This window comes from Macrobrachium nipponense, chromosome 42 (assembly GCF_015104395.2).
Source record: "Macrobrachium nipponense isolate FS-2020 chromosome 42, ASM1510439v2, whole genome shotgun sequence".
In the NCBI taxonomy this organism is placed as follows: domain Eukaryota; kingdom Metazoa; phylum Arthropoda; class Malacostraca; order Decapoda; family Palaemonidae; genus Macrobrachium; species Macrobrachium nipponense.
The window spans coordinates 21,559,189-21,572,359 of NC_061103.1; the positions used below are offsets into that span (position 1 = coordinate 21,559,189).

General features: G+C 44.2%; 1 protein-coding gene across 1 annotated transcript in view; it reads left to right on the forward strand.

The window, feature by feature from the left end:
- The window catches only part of LOC135213016 (DNA-directed RNA polymerase I subunit RPA2-like), a gene marked incomplete in the record, with an annotated part of 200,881 nt that overhangs the window by 143,308 nt on the left and 44,402 nt on the right, over positions 1-13,171 (forward strand). Inside the window, 1 exon segment of the mRNA XM_064246825.1 lies at positions 12,617-12,745. Within this exon segment, the coding sequence (XP_064102895.1) occupies positions 12,617-12,745 (129 nt within the window).

A 13,171-nucleotide genomic window follows, 5' to 3' on the forward strand; every position in this document is an offset into this window, starting at 1 on the left:
TTTGGAAACAGACACGGAACGTAACGATCCTTACCAAGGTTCGATGCGGGATTTTGCACGTCCGTGAGAACCTTATTGATCGACCGATGATAACTGTTAACGTATGTTTAACATTTATTGGAAAGAGTTGTCAGACCCTGCGGAAAGTATTCACAGATCTCTTCGCAAGGCAGAAGATGAACGAGCTTCTTATAGATTGCTTCCGTTTCTCGAAACAAGAGAGGTAGCAGATACGCCATCTTTAATTTAAATAGGGGAATAAAGTTTAGTCTTTTTTCCCCTATTGTTTTATATATTCTTAACAGATATTAAAATAAATGGGCGTCAAAGGAAGAAGATGAATGCATCATTTTGGCAATAAAAAAGGTTGGATTTCACAGAGGTCACGTTCTTCTTTCAGCATGTGTCGGAAGGTTTTTCTAAGAGAATAGAGATTTTATCGGAATCTATTATAAATATAGGACCTGAAAAACCTATCCACTCTGAGTCTGTCTGTCGTGCAGTCTAACCATAAGTAAAATATGAATGGAGGATTTGGATTTTTCAAGGGAAGCTTGATAATTCCTTTAAATATGTTAAAGACATAGAGTTGCTGCAGATCGTGCTAGATGGAAAGGGGAAACTGTCCTCTTCCGATCCTCTGTGAACCACATAATGGTTTTCTTCCCTTTCAGAGGGAAGAATCACCTTGGTATTTTATGCTATCAATGAACACAGTAAAAAGATATCTCTGTCTCGACAAAGAATATTAGAGATAGTAGAATTAAGATCTTCGGGATCTTATACAATACCTCTATACGATAAGAGTAAGAGATCTTATACTTAGAATGGGATCCTAATTTGGGCCCTCATTCCGTGTTCCGACAAGATGGAACTACTCCTAATCAAATGTTTCTCTTGGTCCTAAACGATCAAAAGGACAAGTGAAATTTTGGGCTTTAGAATCTGGAATCAGATTCTATGAAGACTCGGCAATGGGTTCTGGCCAGCATAGTATGTTTGGCAAAAGAACTAAAGCCTTTTATTCCTGGATCAACACTTTCAGATAGAGGTTTCGTTGTCCGGGTAATGTATTGACATTGTCATCTACAGAAGAAGACATGGTTTTTAACGTTTACTGACAGAGTCTTTTGGAACGCGAATGATGGGCTCAAACTACTTCCCAAAAGGGTCAGAGAGATACATGCAAGAGCTAGAAATCAGGAGTCCTACCAATTTCAGCTCAGAATCTCTTTAAGCTTCCAGGCTCCTTCCCTTCCTTCGGGCAAGGATAGGGAAGCTTCTGCAACGAGAAAACTCGACAACATTTAGGAGGAGGACTCGTTAGCAACGGAAGTATTCAATAAGGATCCTCCTCGGAGGAAGACTTGTCTCTCGGACTTTTAGATCTCCTATCGTCTACTGGATGTAGCTGACTAAATTTTGATGAATGTGCAGGAGCAATTAGCGTCTTTGGTAGGAGTACTTTCTAAAGAGCCTACTCGTAAAAAGGATGACAGGCTTCCGATTAAGAGATCCAAATACCGATCTCCTGTCGGGGCGCGACGAACCCTACAGGGGAGTTGTCGCACAAGCGGCCATCTCTGGGGGGAGCGGTGCGTTAGGCAGGCGGAGACGTGGGAAAGGAAGTAACTCCTGCCAAGCGTCTGGCGCCAACTAGGAGCCAGGCGCCAAGTAGGCGCAAAGAGCCTGACTTTACTGTAGATCGTTCTAGGCCCAGATCTTCATCCAAGCAACAAGAGCCAACTGGAGAAGAGAGAACTCCTGATAGGAGTATAGCGCCCGCTCTAAGCGCAATATACTTGCCATTCGAAAGGCGCATTCCATGAGCGATACTCCTACCAAGCCACAGGAGTATTCAGAACTAGAATGCGCCTTCCATAGGTCAGGAGTATTTGGGAAGAGATACTCCTGCCAGGCGCCTTGAGTACTCTGACCTCGATACTCCTCCAGGCGCCAGGAGTATTCTAGACTTTTTACTCCTACCATGCGCCGGAGTCTTCGAAGCGCGATGTGCCTACCAAGCGCCAGGAGTATTCTAGACTTTTTACTCCTACCAGGCGCCAGGAGTATTCGAAGCACGATGTGCCTACCAAGCGCCAGGAGATTCTGAGCTTAATACTCCTAACAGGCGCCAGGAGTATTTGGGAGCGGAGATGCGCCTTCCCAAGACCGGCAGGCAGTATTCGAGGAGTGTTACGACTGTCAGGCGCCAGGAGTATTCCAAACAGGATACTCCTCGCGCCAGCAGGCGCGAGGGCGCCAGCCAGGCGCAAGCCAGGCGCTAGGCTTCATCCAGGATGAGATCCAGTTCAAAGAAGTCCTAGGTCTTCTTTGAAACCATGGTGATCTCTAAAGCACTTCATAAGTGACTTGATGATACCTTCAAACAGCTGAGAATTTAAAAGCTCATGAAGTGCGAGCTTTTGCAAATTCTTGTTCTTTTCGTAACAATATGTCAGGAATACATATTAGCTTTAACATATGAGAGATGCAACTATGTGTTGACTGCTCATTACACGAAGGACTTCAAGTTAACCTACGGGAGATCCTTCTCTCTTGGTTTATACGTATCAGCGGATACGTTGCTGGGATAAGGAGCCGACACTGATCCTTTAATAATGAGTTGAATTTATTTTAACTTAGTGATTTTTTTTGAGGTTTGAAAGGAGTTTGGGGGATAACTCTTTTTCAATTTTAGCGCGAACCCACCCTCATGTTAGGAACAGGTGATCGGGATCGGTGTTGCGCTCCTTAGTTATGCCAATAGGCATAGGCATGTTGTCATATAAGCGGATTAGCACCCATTGACAAATGCCAATTAGGCTCGACCGAGTAAGTGGATAAGACCCCATCGGTAGACCCACAAGAACTCTTGGCCACAGATCACTATCTTGCTAAGGCTCTTGAGACGAAGCAGACTCCTATGCAATAGCTAGGAAGTCGACCCTTCGTCTAGAAACAGAGAACCAAGGTCTATAAATACCTACAACACATGTTGTTTACCTGTCTAGTCAGGAGTTAGCTGTCTCTTGCCCTCCACCAAAGGGTGTCAATCAGCTATGTATATATCTGACAGGTAAGTTGAATGTATGAAAATGATATTGTTATGATACAATAAAGTTTCATACATACTTACCTGGCAGATATATACGATTGAAGACCCACCCAGCCTCCCCGCAGGAGACAGGTAGAAGAGAGAATCTGATTAGAAAACGGAATGGTTCCTAGTCCTGCCACCCAGCGGCAGGCCGGTAGATCACCTGACCTACCTGTAGCGTGTGCCGCAAAATTCGAATTTCTGTCGGGAGACGGAGGTCGATAGCTATGTATATATCTGCCAGGTAAGTATGTATGAAACTTTATTGTATCATAACAATATCATTTTTGTCTTTTGTTTACGTTTAGAATCAGCTGATGGACGTTTATTACCGAAATAATTATTTTGGAAAACAATTTAGTTGCCAAAAGAAATTAATTTATTAATGGAATTATTATTATCATTAACTTTGTACATAATAGTTTATGGTATTATTATTCAGTAATTCATATTTTATTGAGAGAGAGAGAGAGAGAGAGAGAGAGAGAGAAGAGATGAGAGAGAGAGAGAGAGCAGCTTGGGATGAGAGTAACTGTTGAATAGCTTGAGAGACCAGCTTAGAACGAGCGTACTGATACTAGCTTAGTTCGAGAAATACATAATGAAATCTGTATTTGAAATATTTTTATGGTGATAAGAAATGAAACATGGATAGTGATAAGATATTCTCTTGTATACTGTTATAATGTGATAATCATTGAGTCAACTATAAAAGTTGTATTGAAGCAGTTTCGTAAATCACAGAAAGAATAAAAGACCTTTTTTGTTCTTTTATTACGATAATAAATAATAGATCAGTATTATAGTTTTTTCTTGCAAGTATAAAGATAAAAGAGAAGAGGAGAGGAGAGATACGAGAGACGAGAGACGGGGGGGGGGGGAAAAGGGGGGGGGGGAGGAGCGAGAGAGGACGAGAGAGAGAGGAGAATTCTGAGAGAAGAGAGAGAGAAGAAATTTGGGCTATTTACATTCATATTATTTGAACATTTGTTAAATTGAGTGTATCCTAAAAATCATTTTGTTATGAAAAGAAGAAGAAAACACGTAATTAGTGAATCTTGCTCTATGATAAAATTCGCGATTTTGTTAATTTTCCGGGATATACGTAGTATTTGGGCTCCACAAAAAGAAAAGTAAGTGATTATGACAGAATTTAGAGGATACTTAAGTAAAAATACATCGGTAGTTTGTAGAACGGTGTAACCACTATCATTGTGTACGAACGAGAACTAGTTTGGTGACGTCACGGTGGTCATACGTATTTTTTTCGTGAATGAATATACATTTATGATTAAAAAAAATAGTTACTGTACTGCTTAGAGTACCATACTGTAATATTAATGTAATCACATCAAACTAAAGTAATCGTTGCATGCTGTAAACATATAAAGTGTATTTTTGTCTTTTGAAAAATGCATTCCCCAAGGAATTATTCCTCGAAGAAGCTTTTTATTATGAAGATATGCCAATAATATATAAGATATGCGTTTTATTATGAATATGATTATGACAATAATACATAAGGTAAAATGGTTTTATTACGTTTAAGCTTCGTCGCCGATCGCAAACAACAATACGATAATCTATGACAATTATCGTTTGTATGACTGCCGTGTTTGATTACATTATACCAAAACAATAAAGAAGTTCGAATTGAAAATTAATGTTTTCCTAAATGTTATTACTACTGTAATTACAATAATACTATTAACATTTCTAAAAGGTTAAGGAGTGAACAAAGGTGCTGTTAAGTGTAACTCAGAGTCAATGTTTACATTTCTGCTGGCCGCTCAACTACAAGTTGATGTCAATGATGTGGGATTATTCCATGAATAGGCTACATATTATGAAGATATGCCAATAATATATAAGGTGAGAATGGTTTTATTACCTTTATTGTCAGTTAATATTTAATATCATAATGTGAATCTGTTCATGCATTTGTTGGTTCATCGGAAAACCCCGGACTGAGGCTTAGCCGACACAGGATTCATACCAGTGATAGGTATAGACTGAGAAGTGGTCCAAGGAAAACCCGTGATTAACTGAATCCGTGATTGCTGATCCGTGACTAAGCGAGGCCCCACTGTATTATATGCTATTATTTGATAAGACACTCTTGTCTTCTACGATTGGATCCTGATCCATTCGTAGCCTATACCTATTCGTCCTCGAGGCACCCTGGCCATTTTGCCCTTTCGTTTAAATATTTTGATTCGGCATTCTAGGCTAAACTGCTCGGAGTTGGTCAGGCCAACTAGTTCAATCGATTCGATTTACGAAGTTAGGCCAGCCACTCGAGAGGACTCATTGCTTTCTCTTTCGCTCCATATTTATTTCTATTTTCTTCTCCCCTGTGGTAGGACAGGATGTCTCTTTATATACGTGTTTTTATTCATAATGTAATTTTTGTAAGGCACGTAGTAGACATATAGGCCTACTCTTGGTCGGTTGGTCCTTCAAACCGCGGGGCTGTTCACCCGGCTGAGAAGGTTTCCAGCTGACCGCGTTACGAGCCTACTTTGGCTACCACCACCACACCCCCCCCCCCCTCACCCCCCTCGATGGAGTACAGACTCGCTCACGCTACACTATGTAGCCGATCCGAGTTCCCCATAAGGGGGGAAGATGGGTAGGGAAGGTTATTGGTGGGCAGGCCCCCCGTACCATGCCTCGTAGTGGAACGAGGGTACACTGTTCGGCTGAGCTGTGGTTGACCACCTGGTTCGCCCGGGCGGGGTGCTCTCCGGTCCACGGTGTCATGTATTCCTTTCACGGTATGGTTCACCCACCCTTCCCCCCCGCTCCGGCGGATTCGGGATCCTGGCTTCTAGGTATGGTCTATGTATATAGCACTATTCCTTTCGACCAGATATGGGCCAAGGTTATAACCGACCCCCTGTTTTGTTTCCACGAAGCCGGACCCAGCATTGGGATAGCTAGGTGTATTTAGACCCATGATAGGTATCGATCCACACCTATGGAATCATTACCGTTGCATGCATATTAATACACATATATATTAACATCCACAATTTCATTATATAAGATATAAGATTTAAGATATTCGGTTATTACAACGGCGGACTTGCTACTCTGTCTAGTATTCAACCGAATACCCTGTTAACACTAGCCCTCCGGTCTTGTGCCTGTGTCTGTATTTCCATCCTTCATCCCGGGGTTATGGGGATGGCTTGAGACCACCTAAATCTTTTAGTTTATATATGTCTCCGGCGCCGCCAGAGCCTAAAGGTTTCATAGCCTCCCTTCCCCATTATCTCATCATGGATGATTTTATGGGTACAAAAGCGGGACTCCGGAGCTAGTGAGAACAAGATTGCATGTTACCTTAGGGTATATATATGCTGCCACCGGAGTTGTCTCCGGTGGCAATAGCATAATGCATGCACCCCCGGACTTGCCTCCGGAGGGTTTATAATGATAATTATGTATCATTTAACTTACAGGTCTTGCACTGTTTGGAGGAGGGATGCACCGCCGTCCTTCAGGAGCCTTGTGGGCATGTGGTGTGTCGCACCCACGCCAGTTGCGCGGTCCAGGTGGGAGAGACTCTGGTATGGCACCATGAGGGCTGCGAGATATGTTATGGCTTGGTGAAAGCGTTCACCTCCGAATCGGTAGGTATCACTCCGGACAGTGACACAATGATACAATGAGAATCAGCTGAATATGACACATAAACTCATACTAGGCTAAGGATAGTTTCTAGTTTAAGAATTGAAATGATCCCCTTTTACAGGGTCTCCAGGAGATCAGGGATGTGGGCGCTGGCTACCCTGAAGGCTTGGGTTGGTGGTTTCGGCCGCAACGCCAAGAAGTCCCAGCTCTCGGAGGAGATGGCTGGGCTCATCTACCCCGGGGGCCAAGAAGTCGTCGGCGGTAGAGGCAGCGGTAGCAGCCCCCATCATCGCCAAGATTCAAGCGATGACCACGCTCTTGCTGGAGGTAGGAGATATGGCAGCGCTTGACCTCGACCGCGAGCCCATGACGGTGGACAACATGGGCGAAGGTAGGAATGGTAGTGAGGCTGGTAGTGTAGGGGCTCAAGGCTTGCTGTTGAGCCTATCTCATTCTTCTTTCTCCTCTACTACTTCCTTCCAGGGGTTCACCGGGAAGCTTCAGTCAGTTAGGCCGAAGTCAACCTCGGTGATCCCCAAAGTTAAAAACCCTGTGGATTTGAAGGCCTTGAAAAAGTCCTTGCCAAAACATAGGTCTGGAACCAGCCGCGTCGCTAAGCCATCGGCTACGAAACCCGAGGCAGACAAGGCAAAGGCTACTCCCCCGTCTCAGGGGTCGAGAATGAAGGTTCCAAAAGCTAAGGCCCAGCCCTCTAGCTTTGACCCGGAGGCATTTTCAGCCAATATGATGGAGCAGGTGGGAAGCATGGTAGGGAACTTGGTCCAGACCAAGTTCCAAGAAATTTTTTCCCAGCTGTCATCCACGCTGGAAGCCTGAGGCCAAACCATCCAATCCTTAGCGGAGAGGATAGTGATCCAGTAGAATCTAGTTGCAGGTCTCCGGGATACAGTGGCAACAGGACTGCCTCAGTCCGGACAGACAACCCATCCCTTGCCAATGCCAGACCCTTCCAACCTTCCTCCGTTTAAAAGCAACAATCTGTGGAGATTGGCAGCATACGCACCGTTTGCGGACAGTATGCTGACAATTGAGGGTTGCGGAAGTCGAAGACTGGAGGACTTTGAGTTCCACCCTCCAGGGCTCCAGTTCCCCTTTTTTGGCTACGTCCGTCTAACGGAAGACGCCATGATAAGGGAGGACAAAATCCCTAAGGAGACTGTCATCTTTCCCCGGGAGCAAGCACAACAAGCTTGGCTCCGGAGTCTGACAGAGTGGCAATGCGTCAACACTAGGTTGATGGCCCACAGAAGCCCATTTACTATTTTTACAGTAAATGAGGGTACTCCAACCCCATGTGTGTCCAAGGTGGCTGAGCTGACGATGCAGGCTGCCATGAAGGACGAACCTATGCCCCAGCTCCGGGAGACAGATCTACCTTCCTTTCTAGTCCCCGGAACCTCTGACTGCTGGGTAGACGTGCCTGCCACTTTCTCGGCAGGCAAGCTGGCGCCGGACTGCAGTAACACGCTGTTCAACGAGCGGCTCCCGAGACTCCCCGACAGCCTGATCAAAGCAGAATACGACGCTCGATCAAGGCTCAGCAGGTCCCTCAATTCCGTCACCACGGCTGAAATGACGTCCCTCATCTACTCGGATGAGCTGTTGTTTAAGGTCCTTACCAAGTCACTACTGCATACAATGCAGTGTGACTTGTACGATTTCATCATAGCACGGCAGAATTGTAGGAAGTACATTCTGGCGGAAGCATCAATCTGCCATGAACCCAACAGGCTGATCGGTTCCTCCATCTGGGGAACAAACCATTTCCCCGATTCCGTCGTTAACGAGGTTTTGGCGGAAGCTTCGAGGGTGAACCAGAGTCTCAAGATCCGTTGGGGCCTCATCCCAAAAAGGAAACCTGAGGCCACCGGATCAAATCCAAAAGGAAAGAAGAAGCTGAGGAAGTTCCAGCCCTTCCAAGCCTCCCAACAGCAGACTATGGTCCAGGCGGTTCCGGTGACTCAAGTAAGTCAACTGTCTACGTCGAAGGCACAACTGCAACAGCAGTATGTGCTTTTGGCTCAGCCGCCACAGCAAGCCCAGGCTTCGACCTCCTTCGCCGTCTCTCCGGCGTACAACGTGACCTTTGAAACTCAGACATTTCAAGGGTACAACAGGTTCGCCAAAGGCAGCCGTGCCAGAGGAGCTTTCCGTCACAGAGGCAGTGGAAGAGTCTCCAACCGAGGCAAGGGCTTCCGGGGAGCAAGGGTGGGCCAACCATCTGCCAACCAGTGAGAATCCCCAGGTAGGAGGGAGGCTGTACCTCTACCGACACTGGTGGGGGTTCAGCACCTGGGCTCAGAGTATCGTGACCAAAGGTCTGGGATGGAGTTGGCTACAAGGTCCTCCCCATCCAACACCTGTTACCAAAAACTGACTGCGGAATTAATAGAGTATACCTGAGATCTACTTCAGAAAAGGGTAGTATCACGAGTCAAAAAGTTAAAGTTTCAAGGGCGCTTGTTCAGCCTGCCAAAGAAAGACTCGATCAAAGGAAGAATAATCCTAGACTTGTCCCATCTAAACTCATTCATTCATTGCGACAAGTTCCAAATGCTGACCGTTTCGCAGGTGCGAATCTTGGTTCTCCGTGGGGCCGTCACCACCTCTATAGATCTTACAGACGCCTACTATCATATCCCAATAGCAAGACACTTTCATCCATTCCTCTGCTTCAGACTAGGAAAGAAGGCTTCTCCTTCAAAGTAATGCCATTCAGGCTCAACATAGCACACTCTATCTATTCCGTCGACGAAGCGAAGAGAAATAATCAAGGCTACAAGACAATTTCTCAAAAACAAGCAGACGTCCCGGAGGAACCAAGAGAGAATCCTAGGTTCACTCCAGTTTGCATCAGTGACAGACGTGCTGCTGAAAGCCAAACTAAAGGATATAAACTGGGTTTGGCGTTCGAGAGCGAAGCAAAGATCCCGGGACAAAATGTCACGCATCCCGGTGATCTTACGCAAGAGACTCCGCCCCTGGACAGAGATCAAAAGTCTGTCGAAAACAATACCCTTACAATTTCCTCCGCCGGCTCTAGTAGTCCACACGGACGCCTCCTTGAGTGGCTGGGGCGGATACTCACAATACAAGAAAGTACAGGGAACCTGGTCAGTGTCATTCTGCCAGCTACATATCAATGTACTGGAGGCAATGGCAGTATTTCTAACCCTGAAAAGACTGTTACCAGCCAAGAAAATCCATATCAAGCTGGTATTAGACAGTGCAGTGGTTGTCCACTGCATAAACAGGGGAGTCTCCAAGTCGAGCCATGTGAACCATGTGATAATAGCCATATTTGCCCTAGCAGACAGGAACCAATGGCACCTATCGGCCACTCACCTTGCGGGAGTGAGGAATGTAGTGGCGGACGCTCTGTTGAGGTCCACTCCGCTGGAGTCAGAATGGACTCTAGACGGAGAGTCATTCAAATGGAGCTGCCAACAGGTGCCAGGGCTTCAAGTGGATCTTTTCGCCACAGAGTCGAACCACAAACTACCATGTTATGTGGCCCCCAACCTGGACCCTCTGGCTTATGCCACGGATGCTATGGCAATAGAGTGGAATATCTGGAAGAGGATTTACCTCTTTCCTTTAGTGAATCTACTACTGAAGGTCCTGAACAAACTCAGGACTTTCAAGGGTCACATTGCACTAGTGGCCCCCAACTGGCCCAAGAGCAATTGGTTCCCTCTACTAGTGGAATTAGGACTCCGGCCCCAGCGGATTCCCAATCCCAAACTGACGCAGCTGGTACAAACGCAGACTGTGTCCGCTTCCTCAGGAATTCAGAAAGTCCTAACTTTATGGACTTCATGAAGTTTGCAGTACAGAAGGATGCCAACATTGATCCTCAGAATATCCGGTTTCTAGAATCAGATAAACGAGAATCAACTCTGCGTCAATATGATTCAGCAGTTAAGAAGCTAGCCACCTTTTTGAGGAACACAAATGCACATACTATGACTTCGAATCTAGCAATAACCTTTTTCAGAACCTTGTTCGAAAAAGGATTAGCAGCAAGCACGATTACTACAACCAAATCGGCACTTAAGAAAATTTTCCAATTTGGATTTAATATTGATCTGACTGATTCGTATTTTTCTTCTATTCCAAAGGCTTGTGCTAGACTTAGACCAATAGACAGACCTTGAACAGTCTCCTGGTTCTTAAATGATGTTCTTAAGCTAGCTTCGGACACTGTTAACGAATCATGTTCTTATATCTCGCTCCTAAGGAAAATATTATTCCTCATAAGTCTAGCCTCAGGAGCCAGAATTTCTGAACTGTCGGCCCTTTCCAGGGAACCGGAACATATTGAGTTCCTCCCCTCAGGAGAACTATTACTCTTACCAGATCGTCAATTTTTAGCTAAAAATGAGGGCCCACAAAATAGATTGTCCCACTGCCTCAGGACCCGTCCTTATGTCCAGTTAATTCACTAAGAGTTTACTTAAACAGAACTGCCTCGAGATCTTCAGGTCCCTTGTTTATTAGAGAAAAGGGTGGTACTATCTCCCTAAAAGGAATCAGACAACAGATTCTATACTTTATCAAGCAAGCTAACTCGGAATCATTTTCACGAGCGCATGATATTAGGGCGGTAGCCACCTCAATTAACTATTTTCAACATATGAATTTTGACGATCTCAAAAAGTACACAGGCTGGAAATCTCCGACAGTATTTAAACGCCACTACCTAAAGTCATTAGAGGCCCTTAAATTCCCAGCAGTGGCAGCAGGGAACGCAGTTTCCCCTGACACTGAATAGAGCAGTAATAATTAGTTTAGTAGCCTTCGTCTCTCTCTACATCTCTCTCTCTCTCCTACCTGCCTCGCTAGCATTCTTGACCTTAGCTCGGTTGTTACTGGGTTACACGTACCTTGGCTTGCACCTATGCTGTATCTTATGAATTTGATTGTACATATGTATATCTGGGTCTATGTATGTAATTAATTCCTGTTTATTGGTGTGTGATTTGTTATTGTTACTTGTTGGGTTATGCAACCCTAGTTAGTAGATAAGTTTTTAGGATAAGGATTATTAGAATTATCAAAGTATTAAGCATCTTTATTAATTACTTGTAGATTAAATAACTAATATTAAATAGTATTTAATGTTATTCAAGTTTCAATTTCCTTACAGTAAATTATCTACACTAACTTTCCAAGCTGGTGGGGCCAATTCTCTGTTACTATTTCACGGAGCGACACAGGCCAAGCCCAGAAAAGGGATTTTGACAAAGGAAAAATCTATTTCTGGGCGGTGACCTGTGTCGCCCAGCGAAACCCACCCTCTATTTCCACACCCTATCTGGCCCAAGTTTGGGTGCTATCTACAGGAATGGTAAACAAAGCGCTAGTTGTAGCAGTAGCGGGTAGCGGGGGCTTGGAACGGCTCCTCTGTAGACGAGGGATATTGAGAAAGGAAGAGACTAAATGGCAGGGGGACCTCTGGTAGTGGTTTCACTCGCCCCAGATACCATACCGACACCTTAAATAAAGGTGAGCGAGCCGGACTATTCTGGCATTACCATATAGCTTTTTTCTCTGGTATTTATAGCAATATTTATACCTTAGAAATGAGTGCTAAAGGAACCATTTCACTGGGCGACACAGGTCACCGCCCAGAAACAGATTTTTCCTTTGTCAAAATCCCTTATTTTGTATGGAACAAATCAATTAGTGGTGTTAATTTTGCAGTTTTTAAGTTGTAAAGGCTCAAGATTTGTGTTGGTAAACTACAAGTTATTTCCATTTTTGATGTACAAAATTATGTTTGAAAATGTTTTAATACATGTTGAGATGAGATCGTCAGTGATTGCTTAAAGTATTTGCTTTTATTTTAACTAGGATTAGCAGTTTTCATGGAGCACCTAAACCGCATGCGAGATCTTTCACATTTAAGATCAGTACATCGAGGAACTTACTTCAGTGAAATGAAAACTCTGGAACCTCGTCGATTGACTGGAGAAGCATGGGGTAAGTAAGAATTTAAATTTAAGGACCGGAAAGGAGTTGGCTACATGTGTCAAACAGCTTTCTTCTTGCTTATGAACTATACAGAATTAACTTAGTAACATTTCAAATAGTTGATGTTATCTTAAAGGAAGTACCAGGAAAGGGTGAAGGAGATAGGTGGACTTTTATGTTATTGGAAGGGCAGCCATTAGAATTACTTTATAACAATTTTGTTACCTTGGAGACATTTGACAAGTGAAGCAGGCTTAAGATTGGTAATAAGAGAGAGTAGTAACATCTAGAATGCAGTGGATTGATATTACTAGACTATGTGTAATGCTAAATAAAAGTATGCCATTAGGCAAAGATGCATGCAAAGACATGGGACTAACAAAGAAAATTGATAATACAAAAAGATTTTTCTACAGAATATTAAGTCATGAACAG